The following is a 20,476-nucleotide window of genomic DNA, read 5'->3' on the forward strand; positions in this document are numbered from 1 at the left end:
TTTTCCCTCACTAATCAAGCAAGAAATCAAGGCTTGAACTTGGAGTTGGTTTTCCCTTCTTTTCCCCTCAAGAATTTTGGCCAAGACAAGATAAAGAAGAAAGAAATAGTGAAGAAAGAAAAGGGAAGAAAGAAAAGCTTATTTTGGTTAAGGTTTTGGTCAACTTTGGTTGGCTACTTGACAAATGGCAAGAAAAAAAGAGAGGTTTATCTTTTTGTCTCTCTATTCGTCTTTAACTCACCAAGATATTTAAGGTTTTTCCAATTAACTCTTAACACCTCATGTCACATAGTTCTTTTTATACAAAACTCCTTCTAATCCCCCAAATTTATTGCACACACCTTACTAGTTGGTCACTAGTATATTGTACTATGAAACTTAACATGCATCAAATTAAACATGCACCAAGGTAAATAATACAATAGGAAGAAAATCATGATTCAACCAAGAATTTAAGGCAAGTAAGTTCAAATAAGAGTTATAAAGACAAGAAAAATTTTGAAGCCTCACACCTAGGCTATTAGATCTCTAGGCGATTACTATTAGAACTGCGTGTGGGAAAGAGTTTGAGTTCCATGTTGGAAGAAAGAGAAATGTGAGCTATGTGAAACAACAGATTGCTAAAAGGGTGAATGAATTTCTTGGTCTCAAAATAATGGTAGAGAGAGGGAGAGATAGTGGTAAAAGTAAAAGTAAACAATTAGGTCAAAATCATTTTTACTCCATTTTATTGAGTGGAACATAGCTCATCACGGACAAAAAAGCCCTTAGTATTTCGACCTGCATCTCACATGGTCGTGGTTTCTGTTGATATTAACTGTTAAATTTGACAGAAGGCTCAACATTTTGCACTTTGGATAGATCGAGGGTCAAAAGTTCACTTTTAATTGTTGGGGGTCAAAAGTTCATCCGACTAATAGTTTGAGGCTAATTGAAAATTTTTTTCCCAAGAATTAACTAAGAACTTACCTACACGAATAACATATGCACATAAAAATGTAGAAATAAGACAAGGTAAAAGATTAAAAGAGAAAATAAAACGAAGTTGGTTTTTGATTAAAATTGAATTCCAAAAAACTACAAAAAATTATTAAATTATCGATTCCTTTCACCTAAAGTCAATTTCGATGTCAAATAATCCCCATTCAAATCTCCAAATTTGAAGGGAACCGAGACGATCCAGTTTTGGGGTCCGGTTTAATCAATTTACTCTCCCCTTGGCCGCGGCGAGGCATCCAGTAATTCCCGTCCTCCATTTAGATTAGCAGACTCCGGAGTTGTCACTTGTCCGCTCTAAAACGGAGGGAACAAAATAAAATAAAATAAAAACCGCCATGGCACCGAGAACTTGAATCCCATTTAAAACAAGAAGATTTTCATTTTTCTCCCTCCAAATTATAATGCATTCAAGGCTTGGGTTTATCTTAGCATCATGCTCCAAAAGAAGAATTAGGCTTAATACTTCTTCATCAACACCATCATTTCCACTCTTCTCTACTCTCTCATTATCCTTGCCGTTAGTATTACCGCCGGCGGCTGCTGGGGAGCGGTTAATTAGAAGAGTTTTAAGTATTTCTCTGTCCAATTTATTGTGCAATTCGGCCACTCTTGCCAGTGGGTCCCTAGGCCGGAGCTATTCTAGTTACGCCGTTGAACAGTTCTCTGATGACGAGTACGAATGCGATTACGACAACCAGCCGGTAATCTATACTTCTCGATAATCGAATGGAAAAGTTTTTTTATTTCCCTTTGGTTTAATTTTGTTTGCATTAATTTGTGCGTGCTGTTTTGTCATTTTTTCCCTACTTTAGGTTCGTTTGAATGGTTTCGTAATAAATGATGTTTTTCGTTTTCATTCATCGAACTTGTAGTAGAAATGGAGGAGAAGTTTGAATTTTACTAGTTGAATTTTTAGTGGTGCTATTAGTTACTGCTTGGAAAGGTTAAATGGCTTGTGATGGTTATGTGTGAATGTTCTTTTTGCTATTTGTATGATTGAAAATTGAGCTGGAGAATAATTAGTTTTAGGGCTATTGTTATTGTAGGCATCTTCGTCAGTGGCCAACATTGATGAATGGAAGTGGAAACTTAGTATGCTGTTGAGGAATGAAAAGGATCAAGAAATTGTGTCCAGAGATAAAAGGGACAGGAGAGACTTTGAGCAAATATCGAATTTGGCTAAACGCGTGGGACTTTACTGGTAGAGAACTTTTTGCATTATCGTGCTTTTATTCTGTTTGGCTTTATTTTTTCCTGATTTTGTTTGAGATTTTTTTTTTATTTTGTCTGGTGCAATGTTTACAACCATGTTCAGCGAAATATATGGCAAAGTTGTAGTTGCAAGCAAGGTGCCTCTCCCTAACTACAGGCCAGATCTAGATGATAAGCGACCTCAGAGGGAGGTATGTAATTACTTGTTGTTGATTTTTTTTAGGATTTGCATTTATAAGCAGTTGATTATTCTTAATTTATTCAAGACTTGCAGGTCGTTATCCCATTGAGTTTACAGAGGAGAGTTGAGGGTCTGCTTCAGGAACATTTGGACCGATTGCAGCTAAGTTGTGTTAAAAGCGATGAAGCTTCAGGCGAAAGAAAATCCATGGATCAGGTTGAAGATGTGAATAATGAAGAAAATCCTGACTCCCTCCTTGATGGATCTGTCATGGAGAAGGTTCTCCAGAGACGGAGCTTGCGGATGCGTAACATGCAGAGGGCTTGGCAGGTATTTGGTGGTTACTTTCTATGTTTCTCTTACCTCTTTGGATGGCATTAGGCATGATTCTCAGAATTGCATGCAAGCAATTTGCACCAGCTCCTGAGTGACGTTCCATTAATTAAGTACTTGATAAAAACTAGTATTGCATTTATTGTTTACTTAGGTTGTTATTACTAAATATGTAGATGTCTGTTTTGTTCTCATCCATGTAAACTATCCACCCATGTCTCGAATGACTATTTGAAGCATTTAGCTTTTTCCTTGTTCACTGCCAGATATTCTTTGTATTGATTCATATATGTTTTAACCTCTTATAATGTGCGCATGCATACATACGGTGATGTATAGAAGAATGCATGTGCATGCATACATATATACCTTTCAAGTGCATATGCATGTATAATATCTTAGCATATTGCTTTTCGTTGACACTTGGACATCATTATTGAGAATATAGTCACATTTTCTGATTGTTTTCCTAATCCAAAACTCCTTATTCCTGGTTTAGTTTTGACTTCTGTCTGATTAAAAGCTACTGGAGACTTAATCATGCTACAGTTCGCTGCATTATGGACAGAGTATCTTTGTTTTGCTAAATGTAATTTTTTTTGTGGAAGCGTTTTGTTCTGTTGTGCTGGATGCAAAAAGTTCTGAAAGTGATTGCAGATACTTTCAATGTATATCAATACTCGAGATTTTACTTCTTGATTTTTTTTTTACTGGATTGTGCACTGAAGTAATTTTTTCTTTTGATGTAGGAATCACATGAAGGAAGAAAGATGCTGGATTTTCGGAAATCTCTCCCTGCATTCAGGGAGAAGGAAAGGCTGCTTCAATCTATTGCAAATAATCAGGTTCACCAGCAGAACTCGTACTTTTTAATTTGTTACTTACACTACAGAGTCTGTGTATTTCACTTTGAATGTTTAAAAAAACAAGCTTGCACAAAAGATAGGCTTCAACAATGTACCTCATCTAGTTTAGAATATGTGAGACTTCTAGTGTTTTAATAAGTTCTGTAACTTTGATGTATTGCCTGATATGTTGTAATATTTAAAAGAACTTATGTGCTGTCTACAGATGAAATATGATGTATCTTGTTTTCATCTATGCTTTTCAACCTTCTGTATCTAATGCCTAAACAGTACTTAAAGTTTCAAAAGATTTTTGTGTGTGGCTGTTTGGTCGTTTGTAAAGAGGATGGTTTCTTCCTTGGATGAATCATCACAATTATGAGTTCTATATGGAAGTTGATCCGCTTCCTTTCTGCTCTACAGGTGGTTGTGATATCTGGGGAGACTGGGTGTGGTAAGACCACCCAACTTCCTCAGTACATATTAGAGTCAGAAATAGAATCTGGTCGTGGAGCATTTTGTAGCATAATTTGCACACAGCCACGTAGAATATCTGCTATGGCTGTTGCAGAAAGAGTATCTACAGAAAGAGGAGAGCCTCTTGGTGAATCAGTAGGCCTTCTATTGCTCTTTTGCTTTAACTTTTCTTATGATTGATTGGGATTTGAAGTGTCCATTCACTAGATAGATAGTTCTACTTGGAAACAGCTTAATCGCTACAGCCTTGTTCTTGCAATTTCATGATGCAATATGGCACAATATTTCAGTCCAACCTAAACGGAAACGGAACATAAACACAAACACATACAAACATGCGTCGTCGTTTGATACTCGGCACTGCTGCCTTCCATCCACGGGAAGTGGCGCCGCGAGGGACAATAACACACACTTGCAATACCGTACCTCCTTATCTGCACAGCCGTTTGGGTTCCCCTTTGCAGGTATTCATGAATTACAACGCAAATCTCCGGAATATACGGAAAACAACCAACGCACCTTACTCGCAGTCTTGTACAAGACAATTGATGTTCATGAAATAGCCACCGTCGCTGTACCTCCGCTGACTATGTCGGACATTCACAACAAAAGCCGGTGAAGCTATGTACACATTTTTGCCCGCTTCAGTCCTGTTTTGGGGCTACACGGAAATTAAACAAGCAACAGTCCCGACAATCCATTACCTTTATTTAGGGTTTACTTTCCCAAATCAGTTTCGGCCCTTCTTTTTCCCGCCTCACCGTTCTTCACTACTTGTTATTCAGTAAATGTAAAAATTGGCATGCCCTATGCGCAGACAAAAAGTTATTCAAATTATCTTTTTTCCGCTGTATACATATTTCATCATTTTGTTTTGCATACAAATTTAAATGTATAGTAACTGTATATTTAGGCTTGTTCTGCATACATATTATAAAGTCGCAGCTGTTTATGGCGTTTGTCTATTATATGAACCTAGAACGACATTTTGTTTCACATGATTCTTTTTTTGCATACATATTTCCGCTGTATATGATTTTGTTTTCCATACGTATTATAAGTGTATATTAGTATAAATGTATAAATTAATATATATATTAATATTATGTAGCAATGTATCTGTATAATTAGTATAAATGTATATACCTGTTAATATTATGTACAAATGTATAATTAATATTATGTATAATAATATAAATGTATAAATGTATATAATACGTAATATAAATGTACATTTACATGTATAAGTGTAAATACATTAAAAACATATAAATTGTAAATCAATATTATAAAAATGTATAAATTAATATATTTGAAATATATATTAATATTATGTACAAATGTACAAATATAATTAATATAAATGTATACATGCATTAATATTATGTATAAAGGTAAAATTAATATTTTGTATATTAATGTAAATGTATAAATGTATTATATTAGATATTATACATAATATAAATGTCTATTATAAATATAAATAAATATTTATATATTATGTATAAATGTACATTTATATAAATGTGTAATATATTATATATTATATTATGTAATATTTATGCAAATATATTATAAATATATACAAATATACTACAAATAAATTAAAAAATTTGTAATCTGTATGTATAAATATATAATATTACAAATGTATAAAATATATAATACACATTAATATTGAATTTAATTTATGCATAATATACATATTAATATATATTATGAAACAAAATTTAGTAAATATATTTATTAATTTATATATAAATAAATGTATTTATATAAATATATATTATTTATTTCAATTCATAGAATATATATAATATTATACATAATTGAACTAATAGATTCACATTGATATAATATATATAATATACATAATTGAAATATACCTATTCAAATACATCATTGGAATGTACAAATTGAAATATTTTAAAATATAATTCAAATATACATATTAAAATACATAATTCAAATTTAGAAATTTAAATATACTTACTACAATTCAAAAAATTTATTGCACGAATGGCGTAAATACAGGGTGTTTTATTGCAAACCTGATTAAAATTTTGTTCCCGTGAACAAAATTTTCCACCCCTACAACGGGTACTCAGTTCTTATAAGCTATAAACAGTTACTGTTTAATTCGAAATCGGTTTATTTTACTTTCTCCGCCACATACAGTTTCAAATGGAGAACGGGGTTCTCTGTTCTTCTAATGCAGCAAAGTCGTAAAAAGCTAGTGTTCGACTGAACACCGGTGTTAAATTTTTTTTTATCCGATAAATAAATAGTGTTATGCAAAAAAAATTAAAAGGCTACTCTATTCTTATAATGCTGGATAAGCCATAAAAAGCTAGTGTTTTACGACAAAATAGATTTATTATATTTTAATCCCAAAAACAATATGGTATGTTTGTGACACGGACATTGTGTTCGGAATAATGGGTTTTAAAGAGATGAAATTTGATGACAAAATGATACTTTACGATATCAATGAATAACAGTTGAAACACATTCACAGACTTGGTATTTCAAATCACAGTATTCATTATTTAAAATACCAAATTTGGGAAAGTATTTGAACTGTTATCCAATGGTTTCGTAAAATAATATTTTTGGTGAAATAGCAGTTGTTGAACAGCTCTTTTGCCACAAACAAAATAATGTATCGGAATAAAAGAATCCGTCATCCAATAAAACACCAGCTCTTTATGGCTTTTATGTATTACAAAAACAGAGTACCCATTTTCCCATAAAACAGCAGCTTTTTATGGCTTTTATGTATTACAAGAACAGAGTACTTTTTTTTTACATAAAAAAAGTTATTTCATGGATGAAATAAAAAAAACCCATTTTGTAAGACAAAGCACAAAAGTCAATTTGATTGGTGTGTTAGGGGAAAGAATATCAGATATGTAATGTACCTGTATTTGACGTTCAAAATACTGCAGTGATGTTTGTGAAAAACACCGTAAAAAATATGTAATTAAAATGGAACCAATTTTGATTATTTAAAATACCCAATATGTGAATGTGTTTTAACTGATATCCATTGATATGCTAAACCATCGTTATCCCACGAAATACCAGCACCTTAACACCCATTTTTTCCATAAACAAATTTATTGATGACATAAAATAAAAGTATACCCATTTTCCAATAAATGGGTATTTCTTTGAAATACCCCGTGTATTATTGGAAAACGGTTTTATTTCTATTTTATCCAATTAATAAATTTGTTTGTGGGAAAATGGATAGTATGTTGTTGTAATAGATAAAGCCATAAAGAGGTGGGGTTGTATTCCAAAACAAGTACATTAAAATTTAATCGGGTTAAAGAACTTGTATTCGGAATAATGGGTTTTAAAGAGATGAAATTTGATGACAAAATGATACTTTACGATATCAATGAAATAACAGTTGAAACACATTCACAGACTTGGTATTTAGAGATGAGGTGTTTCATGCAAACTTGGTACTTTACCATGCCAATAGATAACATTTCAAACACAATCAAAGGTTTGGTATTTTAATTAACAAACATTCGGTTCCGCTTGGCTTACATACTTTTCTGGGTACTTTTCAAAAACAGCACTCTACTCCTTCGATCGTGAAATACAAGCCCTGTACATTTCGGCATTTCCTTTCCCTTTTACACAAATCCTTTTGACTTAAGTGCTTTCCAATCACTAATTTTCATTAATATGTTTACATTGCTACAAACAATTTAATTCCGCATAAATTGCAAACAATTAGTATCTCAACTATTGGGACTTTGCTAATTCTTTGGAGGTCTGATAACAAAGCCGTTGAGAGCTGGTATTTTTATTACCGACACCTTTTTTCTGTAAATGGACTGCTTTCTATGATTTTCCTTTACTAAATGTCAAACTACCGCCATTTAACCAGCATAAATATATCTCTTTGTTCAGAACTTTAAACAATAATGCTATTAACCTGTATCTTTCCCTTTCAGACCAAGTTTTTTTACTTGTCTATTTTTTTTGCGGCGCGGACAAAATTCTTCGGTTACTTTCCTATCAAACTTTTACACAAAAAATTTATATATGCATCAATTTTTTGTGTAAAAAAACTAATTTATTCACATACGATCGAGTATTTATCCAAGTATATTAAAACTCCACACTAAGTAACGTACTCAATTTTAATCATCAATACAACACTTTTCTGTTATTTCAAATAACAAAAAAAAACTGCTTCGCATAAGTTTTTTTTCATAACTGCTGTGCGCTAATCATTCTTTCTTTCTTCAAATTTCTGAACCTTCTTTACGCACGTTTTTTGTCCAAGGCATTTGCAGCATTTTTGCTGCGGTAATGGGTACATTTGCAAATACAATAAATGCCTCTCCTTCTAACCTGCAATAAGACATCCTGTCCCAACCCAGGACGATAGTACGGAACTCTGTGTGCTTTGTTTGCTTCATTCCGCACGCTGTCTGCTTCATTTCCTCTCCACGCGCTCACCATCACTTTAACGTCTCCGTTTGGACCGTTTTGCCCCCAACACGTGTCGCTCCCTGCCATCATTCCTACCATAGGCAGGTTCCCACCATAAAGGTATCCGGCTCTAGGCAATCAAGAAGAGGATAGCTTTCGTTGAGGGCAAAATGACGAGAACGCCATTTAATTTTTTGTTACTAAAATATTTTAGGACAGAAATAGAAGGATATTTAACTATTGGATCATCATATAGACAGTATTTAGATTTTGGGCAAATTACATTTTACCCTGTGGTTTAGATTTTTATATAACCGGTATGGTTTTAAAAGTTATACATACATTTCTCATGGCTTAAATTAAAGTATCAAAGTGACGGAAATAGTCATCCGTAACGGAACTTCTGAAAATGTCAAAATTACGCTTATAAATACATGACATACTAACCCTGTATGATTTTTATATTTTAACATATAATCCCTTTATGGTTTAATACTTTACCATATAACTCCCTTATAGTTTTCAGAATATACACTTAACCCCCCTTAATTAATAAATAATTTTTAACTTTACATAAGGGTATTTTTTACATTTTAGATGACTCCGTTACGAATGATTATTTCCGTCACTTTGACACTTTAATTCAGATCATAAAGGAGTTATATATAGGTTTTGAAATTATATGGAAGTTATGTAAAAAATACTAAATCACAGGAGGGTTACGTGGAATTTGCTCTTAGATTTTCAATGTTATTTCCACGTATAATAAACCAAGGAAAATCTGATGCATCTTTTATTTTTCTCTATCTGGTTTGGAAAAATGCATCTAGAAAGCTACACATTTTTGGATTGAGGAATAAACATCATGATTCTGTGGCAAGTTATTCATGTAGTATGATGGATGGATTTGCATTTTGGCCTTCAACTCTTTGGTGAGCTGCATCTGCTGTAGCCTGTAAGTCGCCCTTTATTTATTTATTATTTTTTTCTTATATACGCAGCTAGAAGTTAACGAGCTTCTTAAATCCTATTTTTATGCTCCTAAAAAATTGGCAAATCATTGTAACTTCGATAGGAGATTAAGGAAAAAGTCTAGTTACTTGAGTGGAAAGTTTTACTCTAATTATTCCTGCTTATGTACTCAAGATTTTGCCTAGGCAACTATCTCTACAATGTTATGTGTTTTCAGTCTGATGAAAATAGGAACAATTTGCAATGATGATGATGAACACAGGTTTGCCGTGTTAAGCACTTTAATGATTTCACCTAGGACCACTAAGCATTTGATTACTACTTACTAGTCTTCAACAACCACACATTAGGATAGAATTTATTCTGGATTTTTCTCTCACTAAATCAGAACATTATCTAATAACCAAACATTATTATTGTTGTTGTTGTTATTATTATTATTGGTGAAAATGGTTTTTTTTTTTAAGGGTTAGGAAAATTTGTTGGTGAAGTTCGTATGGGAGAATTACATACTCATATTGGTTATCAGTTTCGTGATAACCAACCCGAATTAGATATCATTGCACAAATCACTATGGAGTAGGGGTGCAAACGAAACTCGCAAGCGGCTCGATTCAAACTCGACTCGAGCTGGTCGAGTCAAAGTCAAGCTCGAACTAGAGCTCAAAATATTGAGCCGGCTCGCGAGCTCAAATATATATATTTTTTTATTTTTTATTTTAAAAGTAAAATTACATAAATATCCTTAATATTTTATTATTTATTAAGAAAAAATATTATTTTATTTATTTTTTAGAAAATAAAATAATTATTTTTATTTTTTCGAGTTCGAACTCGAGCTCGAGCTTCAAAATTGTCAGCTCGTCGAGCTTGAGGTCGAGTTCGAGTTCGACAAAATTAAGTCAAGGCTCGACTCGATTAGGGCAAAACTCGACTCGACTCGTTTGCAGCCCTACTAAGGAGTATCATTCACAAAATATTATGTGCGATTCCAGCAATATATAAGTCATCGGTTTAATATTGAACTTTATGAGTCTAGGGGAAATAAATGATGATTTGACAAATAAAATAGCAAGGATTAAGGCACTTGCCGTGCATTATTATTTTATCTATAGTACACATATTCATAGAAATAAAATTTGGTTAATTTAGATGTTACCAGTTTTGCTTGTGACGGGAACTAAATAAGTGCAATTCATGGCATATACATCAAACATAATCATATGAAAAGAAAAATATGCAGTTTTTGTAAAAAAAATATATTGTAATGATTTGATATATATAAAATAAAAAGGTGATTGGGGAATATGGTCAAAAAAATGTAGAGATTTTTTGATAGAAAAACTTCCTGTAAGAAGTTAGAGAATAGAGGACATATTCATTTATGTGCGATGTTTCTTTGTCATGTTGAGGTGAAGTCAAAATACTGTTGAACTAACTGCATTTATGTTTTGACATCTTTAAACCATTATGTTTATGAATTATTTACTACTCATATCTGATCTACTCCATCCTTGTCTATCTGGTTATTGTTTAGGCACTTGCGAAAAACTTCAGGCACTCCAGTCCGCTCTTTTCTTCTGTTCTGTTTAATAAAATGACTAACACCTAAAAATAGTGTCTGTTCTGTTCTGAAATATGATTATGTTTGATGTATATGCCATGAATTGGACTTTATTGTTTGATCGAGTCACCCATCTAAACCTATAAACCTATTTAAAATTCATTGCGCATACAATATAATCGAATTGTAATTTACAGCTATACGTACGTACGTGGAAGCATATAATCGAATTGCTTAACAGATTGGGATAAGACCCTTTTGTTATCTAAAATTGAAGAGTGAAAAGAAGATCGTCATTCTCAAATTTGGCACTATGCTATATGCATTGCAATCTTTATGTAGACTTATGGACAAATTGATTCCTGTACTTAGTCATCATTGAGCTCATGATCTCTCAAGCGCTTATTTGGGGAGGTAGGTAAGAATGCTTCATTTGCCGAAGTTAAAATTAAAGAAAAACAGTTAAAAAAAAATACATTAACAAAATGCAGCTTATGAACATATGAACGCAGTGGAGACGATAGAAAACATCAGAAGATCACTTCTCAGAAAAATAGAAGAAGAAGAGAAAGCAGGATCGTCAACAACAGGGAGGGAAAGCAAACAAAGAGAAAGGAAAGCCACGGGATGCTGCTAGTGCTAGGCAAGGATAGTTTTCTTCTTCTTCTTCCCCCATAGCCGGCGGATTCTCCGTCTACCATCATCTGTATAGAAGCCAATGACAATTTCAGGAATGTGTGTCATTCTTCTGTAATCTTCACTTTCTTCCTCCTGATTCTCGACCTTTTCCATCATTCGAGAACTCATCTCATACAAACCCAGCTCCTGAAGATGGCTCAAGTGCTGAATTCCCGAAGGTAAGTCCTCTAGTAATGGAAGCTGTTTCAGAATTAGTCTTTGGAGATGAGGGCATGCACCCTCCTCCATTGTCATCCTTCTCAATCCTTCCATTCTCCTTAGCCACAACCGTTTCAGCTTTAGGAACCCTCCAGCCTTGAAACACAACCTTTCTCCCTGGTAAGATCCACAGAAACTAATTTCACCCAAATTGGGCAAATGTTGGAGGAATTCAAGCGGATCCTCCTCAGCCCTTAACCCGCTCCAGATCAAATCTAATCTTACCAAGTTTTGAAGATGAGTTATCCATACTGGCATCGTTTCTAAGCGGCCACGCACAAGTAACACACGAAGAGATTGAAGAAACGAACAAGAAGAAGAAGAAGAAAGAGAATGTTGATGATGATTTAGATCAATTATCTCATGATCATCACCTTTTCCAACTGAAGCAATGCTTAATTGCCGAAGGCTGGTGAGGTTGACAAGGGAGGAGCAGAGCTCCTTTCCATCCTCTCTTCTCAACTGTGTAATACATAACTCTCTTAATTGGGTCAATTTTCCTATCTCTTTAACTATTACAGATCCGCTGCTTGCATCTATGGTGCTTAATGTTTGTAGTGAGAGAAGCCCTCCCAATTTTGATGGACCTTTAAACCCATGAAATCCATAATCAGCACTTGAGGGATCAACTCGTTGGAATACTATGAGATGCCGAAGCTTTTGCAGCTTTAGGATTTCCACGGGTAATTCCCTAACTCCAGTGTTCCCCAAATTCAGATATTCCAAGTGTTGAAGCTTTCCAATAGCTTGCGGGACTCTTGCCACTTTTGTACCATATAGGTTCAGATACGTGAGATGCAACAAGTTGAAAACCTCATTTGGTGTTTCCTCTATCTCTTCACCTTCCAAATCCAAAACCTTTAGCAACTTGCTACTCCTTAAAACTTCAGATAGGAAAGTTTTGGATAGTAATGGGTTGGTGGAACGAACTCTGATGAATGATCGAAGGTGTTCAAAGGAATAAAATGGTCTTTGTTGGTGGTGTGGGATGATGCTGCTGTTACTACTACTATGGATTGCTAGACGGCGTACCTTCTCAGATGGCCACGTTATTGGTTGTCCAGTAGTAACTGTGACCATGTTTTGTTCCCTTGACTTGATGAGAATAACTTCTCTCATTAGGTCATGGATTCGACAAAAGGAGGGTGTTCCTTCATAAAACATTTCAGTTACTTGAATTAGGCTTCTGCTGATGAGTTCACAGAGACAACACCAGGCTACATCTTCAATACTCATTCCTTCTCTCCATTCTACAAATCTTTCAGCAATCCACAAATTAATTAGTCTATAGCAATGTATTATATCATCCTCCGGATAAATGGTTAAATACAACAGACAGGGTTTGAGATGCGAAGGCAGATTGTTGTAACTCAGAGAAAGTATCCTTTTAACTCTCTCTAGCTTACCGGTGCCTTCTAATTCACCCCCAAGACTGTGTTGAATCTTCTCCCATTCATCTATTCTGCTCACGTCCTTCGAAGCCAAGAGCCCACCGATCGCAACAATCGCCAAAGGCAAACCGTCACATTTGTCCAATACAGCTTTCGCAACATCCATCAGGTGGGCGGGGCAATGATTTCCTTTAAAGATCTTGTTGCAAAATAGGGTCCACGAATCTTCAATTGATAGTGGCTCCATTTTGTAGACATAATCCTGAGATTCTGTGCAAGAGGCAGGGGCTACATCGGCATTTCGTGTTGTCAGCATGACACGATTGCCGTAGTTACCCTCAGGTAGTGCAAATTTGATTTCATTCCAAAATTCCACGTCCCACACGTCATCAAACACAATTGCATACCTTCCAGCTCGTCGAAGAAAATCTTTGACAAATTCTTTCAGCTCAGCGGTAGTCATGGACTCGATCGATTGTGGGACTGATTTGTCCAAGTCCTTGTTCAACTGCCGAATCAAGTCTCTCAGGAGCTTTGGAAAGTTGCATGTTTGAGAGACGGTTACCCAGGCACGAACTGGGAAATTCTTTCTTACTTCTGGATCTTCATGGACTTTTTTGACTAGGGTAGTTTTCCCTAGTCCAGCCATACCAACCACTGAAATAACTTTGAGTTGGTGATCGTGCCCCTCGAGAAGCTTAGAAATCAGATGTTGTTTGGGCTGGTCAATGCCAACCAATTTTGCTTCCTCCACTAGAAGTGCATCATCCCTGCTATAGCGCCGTGAGTCGTTCATGGTTGAAGATCCAGTGACACGGTGGTCAATGCCAAATTCATCTTGGTATCTCCGACGTAATTCTGAAATATTTTTGATCCTGGACTTGATGCTTTGAATTTCACTGGCAACCTGATGACGAGCTGGCAAGCTCTTAATGGCTTTGAGAATTCTCTGAAGAGAGCCACAGAATCCATGATGTCGGTAGCCAGCAAAGCGAAGTACAAATTCATCGAGAACATCTTCAATGTCATAAGCAGCTTCACGCACTTGCTTGATCCATTCTTGGAGCCTGAGATTAGAGGTGTCAAAATGGGTGATTTGAACGGATTTGGATTGGATAAAATGGGTAATGGGTATAAGTGAGTCAATCCATTTATACCCATTTAATTAGATGAGTATAAATGGGTAAGTCAAAAAATGAATTGGATAATCCAATTACCCATTTATAACCCATTTATTTTAACTTTTTGTAAACTCATTTAAATTCTTTTTTGCAAACTAAGTTATCAATTTTTACTGCTCTTTGTACCCATCATTAGTTTTAAATATTTACTTATAATGCTTAATAAGTCTAATTACCAATTTTTTTCCATTGATACTCTATGTCGCAAAATTACATATTATTTAATAATTGAATAATAAGAATATAAAAATTTATACTAAGTGTTATAAAAATGCAATCCAAAAATTTTGAACCCCTAACATATATAAATTTAAAATTTCATTTTAGAAAGATAAGAAAAGAGGTTAAAACTTATCATAAATTGGTAATGCTAAAAAATGAGTAAGTTAACAAACTAAGAGAAAATAAAATAATAAGATAAACCAACAAATAATAATAACAATGAAACAAAAGTAGTTAACATCATGACAAAATGAAAAATCTGGAAAAAAAAAATGGGTGGGGGAAGAGAAGAGACTTGGGAGAAGAGAATTCTAAATGAGTTAATTGGGTTTAATGGGTTGCCCAATAATACCATTTAATAAATAGGTATTATTGGGTAACCCATTTATACCCATATAAAAAAATTTAAGATATCCATACCCATCTATTCATAGACGGGTACGAGTAAATTTAGTTAGGTGGATTGGTTTGTCACCCATACCTGGGATCATCATCTTCTTTTGCTTCAGCCACTTTGAGGAAAGCTTTCATATGCCCCAACTCATCCTTGATGAGTTGGACCTCTTGTCGAAGCCCTCCCAATAGGCTTCCCTCCTCTTGGAGTAAGGTTACGAGACGATTTGAAACAAAAGAGACAACAGTTTCTGCCATTTGTATTGTTTTTTGTTATATATATATTTTTTTAAGTAGAAGGGGGAGGCAGGGTTTTTGCTTCTTTTTATATGGTTATGAGCAGAAGAATGGTTTTAACTTCATATATTTTTTGGGTGCCTGAGAAGGATTTATTATATAGAAAGGAAGACCTTCCTTGTTCAATTGGAAGTAATGCTCTTTTTCTACCTTCCTTGTTCCTCATGGTTTGGAATTTGTAGAAAGAAAGTTGAAATGATTTATTCTTTCTTCACTTCCGGAAATTAGTATCACTTTAGGTGAGAGCTGAAGCGCCACTTTAGGAATAAATCAGCCTTGCGAGTAAGAAAAGAGATGAACAAACATGGCTTTATTCTTCTTGTCCTTTTTATTCTTACGTCAAGCCTTAGCTATATCATCTTCAAAGGCTTTCAAATAAAAGAAGCACATTCTCAGTGGGTCTCTATTATTCTCATTAATGACATTGTCCGTTCTATTCTTACGTTAAGTCTTAGCTATATCATCTTCAAAGGCTCTCAAATACACATTCTCATTGAGGAAACAATGGGGAAACATGCCTTTCTATATTGTACTACAAAAGTATGAGGAAACAAATTCAGTAGCTTGTTATTTGTCTTTTGTGTCTTTTCAGCATTGTTATTTCGGCTTACAACATTTGCCGCAAGACAAGTTTGCAATGAATCGGGCTAACCAAAAAAATATATATTGGAATTAAAGGGAGAGAATTTTTCTTCTTACAGTAAATCAGGCTTAATTGGGCTATTATTAATAACCCCTCCAGTAAATGTTGGCCAAGAATTTACCTTCTTCCTGCAATAATCTATTCCGTAGGGTAGATGGAATCAACTTGAAATGTTATATTCTTTCTTCAATTCTGCAAATTAGTATCATTTAAGGTTGAAGCACCACTTTTGGTGTCAATAATAAGATAAATAAAGATGGCTTCATTCTTCGTATCCTGAATATTCTTACTTCAACTCTTCTGTTATCCTCTTTCCTGCTTTCGAAGGAAAGAATGCACTTTCTCAATTAATCTCTGTTATTCTGTGTCAGCGTGACATTGCTTATACCTGGTGCCAAGTATTGTTGCATATGATATTTCATATGCATAAATTTTCATTTTCACCAGAAAGAACATTATTGTAAGTGAGGACCAACAGGAATTTGAAGCAACTTAATTCAAAAATAAAACTAATCCGTGATTCAAAAAATCCAGTTCAATTTCTGTGTTGCCCCAACATAAAGAAGAAAATAATCATGGACAGTTGAAACAATTATGGTTTGTAACTTTAGCAAGGAAAGAAGCCCTCTTAATTCTGATGGAACTTTAATAAGTAACACCCATTATCAGGATTTAAATAATCTAGTTAAAAAGGGATTTGCATTGGTAACCCCCTGGCAATAGTATCACCCATATATTCTAAATTCTGAAGCTCTCAAATGCATTTGGGATTGTTTTTAACTATTTGTTCTCCTTCATTTGGGATTTCGTTAAATTCGCACCTCCAAAATCCAAAACCTTAATCAACTTACCTGATAAGAGAGCAGATTTTGGATAGTGACTCCATGGACCAATCTATTAACTATTACTATATTAAAAGTTCGATGACTATTGGCATCATATGTTATCAGCACTTTTTTATCTTAGTTTTTATTGTACCCATTTCACCCTCATCTTTCAATTAGAGTTATTACATTTTAATTTTGGTAGTAATTAAAAATATGAAACATTTCAAATGATTAAACCTCAATAATAATGGTAATTAAAATGAAAAAACTCCCTATTAAAACTATTTAGCGACCCTTGTACTCCATCTTCAATTCTTATATGTGTCTAAGTTTCTTATCCAAAACAATTTCTTACTTGAAATTATGTGACCAATTGCATTAGCCACAATTTTGATATCGTAAAAAATATTAGTATAAAAAAAAATAGGTGCTCTTGGAACAAAAGAGAAATATATAAGAAGAAAAGAGTCCATATTCATTTGAAGAATCTTGATATGAATATCGTGTGACAGATATATAATTATGTGCTTTTTATCGGTGTGAAGAAATACTAAGACAAAAGAACAAATAAAAGAATCCAACCATTTCTATCAATTGAATGTCAATAGACAACTAATAGACAATGTAAGATAATTAAGCAGTATAGATCATTTACATTCTTTATTAACCTCAATAACACTTAAAAATGTAAATATTCCAAATTCAATAATACGCCTCACATTATTCAATTCAAATTCACAAAAAGAAATAAAAGTTCAACTAGAAAGATATAACGTAGAATAAGTAAATGTTCATGCGAAATTAGATATTAGCACAGTTCATATATTTTATTCTTAAATAATTATTCATTCTAATTGTACAATTGCATTTCATTTGTCTTAACAAGGAAAAAAATAACATTCAAAATGTTATGGCAAATAACATTCAAAATGTTTATACAAATTTTTCATTTGTTAAAATTTATTGATTTCATTAGAAACTTAACCATGGATTTTATTTTTAAGTAAAAAAAAAGGCAAGTCTAGACTCTGATTGGTTAGTGAGCAAGCTTTCCAAGGGGTAAAAAAAGGGGTGAGTGTGGTAAAAATAATTAGAATGACCAAATCTAACAAGACAATTTATTTACTTTAATACCCTTTTAGAAATTGATTTTATGGTTTAAGTCTTTACTTTGCTAATAATTAGGGTAAATTACTTGCAACCCTTCTGGTTTCATCTGTTGCCAAATGGCCCCCTCAACGTTTAAAAAAATCCACTTCATCCCCTTGTGGTTTTATATAAAGTGGAAATTTGACAGAAAACACCTATGTAACGTCGTTAGTTGAAATACTAATAGTGCCCTTATTTAAATGCTACATTAATTGACGGGATAATCACTTTGTTCAAAAATATAGAGAGATTATATGAATAAATGTAAACATCACAGGGAATAAAATGGATATTTATACAAATCATAAGGAGGTTATATAAATATTAAAATTTTATCACATGCGTTTTAAAGCAATTTTGGTACAAATGCTGTAAATGGTTATGTATTCCGTCCATTTTTCAATTTACATAAAATTACATAGGGGTTGTGTGGCTATTTTAAAATCTTAGGGGGATCATCTGGCATTTTGTAAAATCACAAGGAGTAATAAGGTATTTACCCTAATAACTATGAATTCTATTTTCTAAACTCACACTTGACATGTATACATCTATTTTTTGTTTAACAACATCTTTTAAAGGGATGGCAATTGTGGCGAGTACTAGGAAACTCATGGGACGAGGGGTAATTTTCATCCTCTCTATCCCTTGACCCGTTCCCTGCCTTAAAACATACACACACACACATATATATATATATATAATATTATTAGTTGTAAATATCAAATTATGCATATGTAATCTAATTAATATTCTTAGTTATACTAATAATTATATATTTATACTAATATAAACTATTGATTAGTTGTACTAATACATTTTACTAAATTACTAATTATACATTTATGCCAAATACTAGTTACATTTTTTTTTTACTAATTATATATAAACTTATTTCCCTCGCAGGCACCTGCAGGGAAAGCGGGACGTGGAGCGGAAGAAGTAGGGGATAGGGGGTAGGGCAGGAGTAAGGTGTGCTTAGGCAACCTGGGGGATTGGGGGGGGGGTGGAAGGGAATCATTGCCATTCCTAATCTTTTGTATGACATTGAAAAAATAATATTATGATTTAATGGTAAAAATATTATGAGTATACAACAACTTTGGTGAAACACAACCGTATTAAGAATTGTTTATCAAAGCTAAATCCATAATATACAAAAAGCTCAAAATAAATTTAAAAAATTTGAAAATAAATTCAAAAATCAATAGATCAAGGAGTTCCTATTTAGATACTTTTTGTAACAATAACTGGTTAAAGAAATTAAAAATATAAAATATCATATTATCACGTACACAATCAAATTTCACAAAAAAAATTATATATAAGAGATGTTATATTTGGGTTAATATAATCACGTGCAAAGTACGTGAACTATTACTAGTACGTATATATATGTTTGTACATAGTGTTTTCACTAAGAGCATGCCCTATTTCAGCTATAGTTTCTTCCGTGCCACTTAAAGATTTGTACTAACTTGCAGATCTTGATAAAATCTTTTGTGTATATAAGGAAAACTCAACAATCCAAAGCAGTAATTTTATAGTCTTTTCTAGAGAGAGCAAGTTGAAAATCTATTTGGAATTTCTATAAATTCACACCACCAAAATCATAACACTATTCAACTTATCTAACTTGCCTGATAAAAGAACAGATAAGAAGTTTTTTAACTAGTGACTGCATGATCCAAACCAATATATATGTTTGTATCTAGAGCTTTCTCCAACAGCAAGCTCTTTCGGGTTTTGAGGAAGTAATCAAGAAAGAGGATAGCTTTTGACGAGGACAAAATGACGAGAATGCCATTTAATTTTGTGACTACGTATTATACTTTGGGACAGAAATAAAATGATATTTAACTCTAAGATCATCATAATATTTAGATTTTCAATATTATTTCACTATATAAGAAACCAAGGAAAATCTGATGCAATTTTAGGAAGCTACATATTTTTCGATTGAGGGATAAACGCTGTGATTCTGTGGCTAGTTATTCATGTATGACGGATTTATTTGTTTAGTTTTTTTTCTTAGACACACAGCAAGAAGTTGATGAGCTTCTTAAATCCCAGCCATGCCTTGTTGTGGAATGTCATTGCCAAGTGAAACCACCTTCAGATTTAGAGAGCCATACGAGATGGTAAAAACCAATTTATTGGCCAATAAAGATTGAGGTCTATTTACATAGAAGTTTGAGAGAACTTTTACCCAAGGCTTGGGGGAGTCGTCATCCCAGTTTTGCTAAGCCTGCCTTGTTGAGTAAAGCAATTTGTTTGATGCGAAGGCCACCTTGGTTCTTATCGAGGGTGACAACGTCCCAATTGATCGGGTGGATTTTTCTTTTAGAAGGGTTTGAAAAGCTGTTCATTCCCTATCAATGGCATCACAAATCTTTTTAGGGACATGTGCAGCTTGGAAAAAAAAGTTGGGAATG

General features: G+C 33.6%; 2 protein-coding genes across 2 annotated transcripts; one reads left to right on the forward strand and one right to left on the reverse strand.

Moving 5' to 3' along the window:
- The first annotated feature begins 1,269 nt into the window (after nucleotides 1-1,269).
- LOC113758747 (DExH-box ATP-dependent RNA helicase DExH3-like) lies at nucleotides 1,270-4,227 on the forward strand. Its single transcript, XM_027301477.1, has 6 exons — nucleotides 1,270-1,700; nucleotides 2,046-2,200; nucleotides 2,315-2,402; nucleotides 2,486-2,722; nucleotides 3,475-3,570; nucleotides 3,994-4,227. The coding sequence occupies exons 1-6, from the start codon at nucleotides 1,401-1,403 to the stop codon at nucleotides 4,225-4,227; spliced, it is 1,110 nt and encodes a 369-aa protein (XP_027157278.1). The 5' UTR covers nucleotides 1,270-1,400.
- A 7,453-nt stretch (nucleotides 4,228-11,680) lies between these two features.
- LOC113758748 (disease resistance protein RPM1-like) lies at nucleotides 11,681-15,383 on the reverse strand. The gene is made up of 2 exons (XM_027301478.1): nucleotides 15,214-15,383; nucleotides 11,681-14,396 (listed from the first exon to the last, which is right to left on the reverse strand). The coding sequence occupies exons 1-2, from the start codon at nucleotides 15,381-15,383 to the stop codon at nucleotides 11,681-11,683; spliced, it is 2,886 nt and encodes a 961-aa protein (XP_027157279.1).
- Between the last annotated feature and the right edge of the window lie 5,093 nt (nucleotides 15,384-20,476).

The sequence above is a fragment of the Coffea eugenioides genome, unplaced genomic scaffold, assembly GCF_003713205.1.
Source record: "Coffea eugenioides isolate CCC68of unplaced genomic scaffold, Ceug_1.0 ScVebR1_68;HRSCAF=342, whole genome shotgun sequence".
Classification (NCBI taxonomy): Eukaryota; Viridiplantae; Streptophyta; class Magnoliopsida; order Gentianales; family Rubiaceae; genus Coffea; species Coffea eugenioides.

What these genes read in the sequence shown, in the direction of transcription:
- LOC113758747 (XM_027301477.1), top strand. Translation starts at nt 1,401, where the DNA reads ATGCATTCAAGGCTTGGGTTTATCTTAGCATCATGCTCCAAAAGAAGA. An exon ending in GCGATTACGACAACCAGCCG is followed by an intron (nt 1,701 to 2,045) that starts GTAATCTATACT and finishes TTGTTATTGTAG; the next exon opens with GCATCTTCGTCAGTGGCCAA. An exon ending in AATCTATTGCAAATAATCAG is followed by an intron (nt 3,571 to 3,993) that starts GTTCACCAGCAG and finishes TCTGCTCTACAG; the next exon opens with GTGGTTGTGATATCTGGGGA.
- LOC113758748 (XM_027301478.1), bottom strand. Translation starts at nt 15,383, where the DNA reads ATGGCAGAAACTGTTGTCTCTTTTGTTTCAAATCGTCTCGTAACCTTA. An exon ending in AAAGAAGATGATGATCCCAG is followed by an intron (nt 14,397 to 15,213) that starts GTATGGGTGACA and finishes CTCTAATCTCAG; the next exon opens with GCTCCAAGAATGGATCAAGC.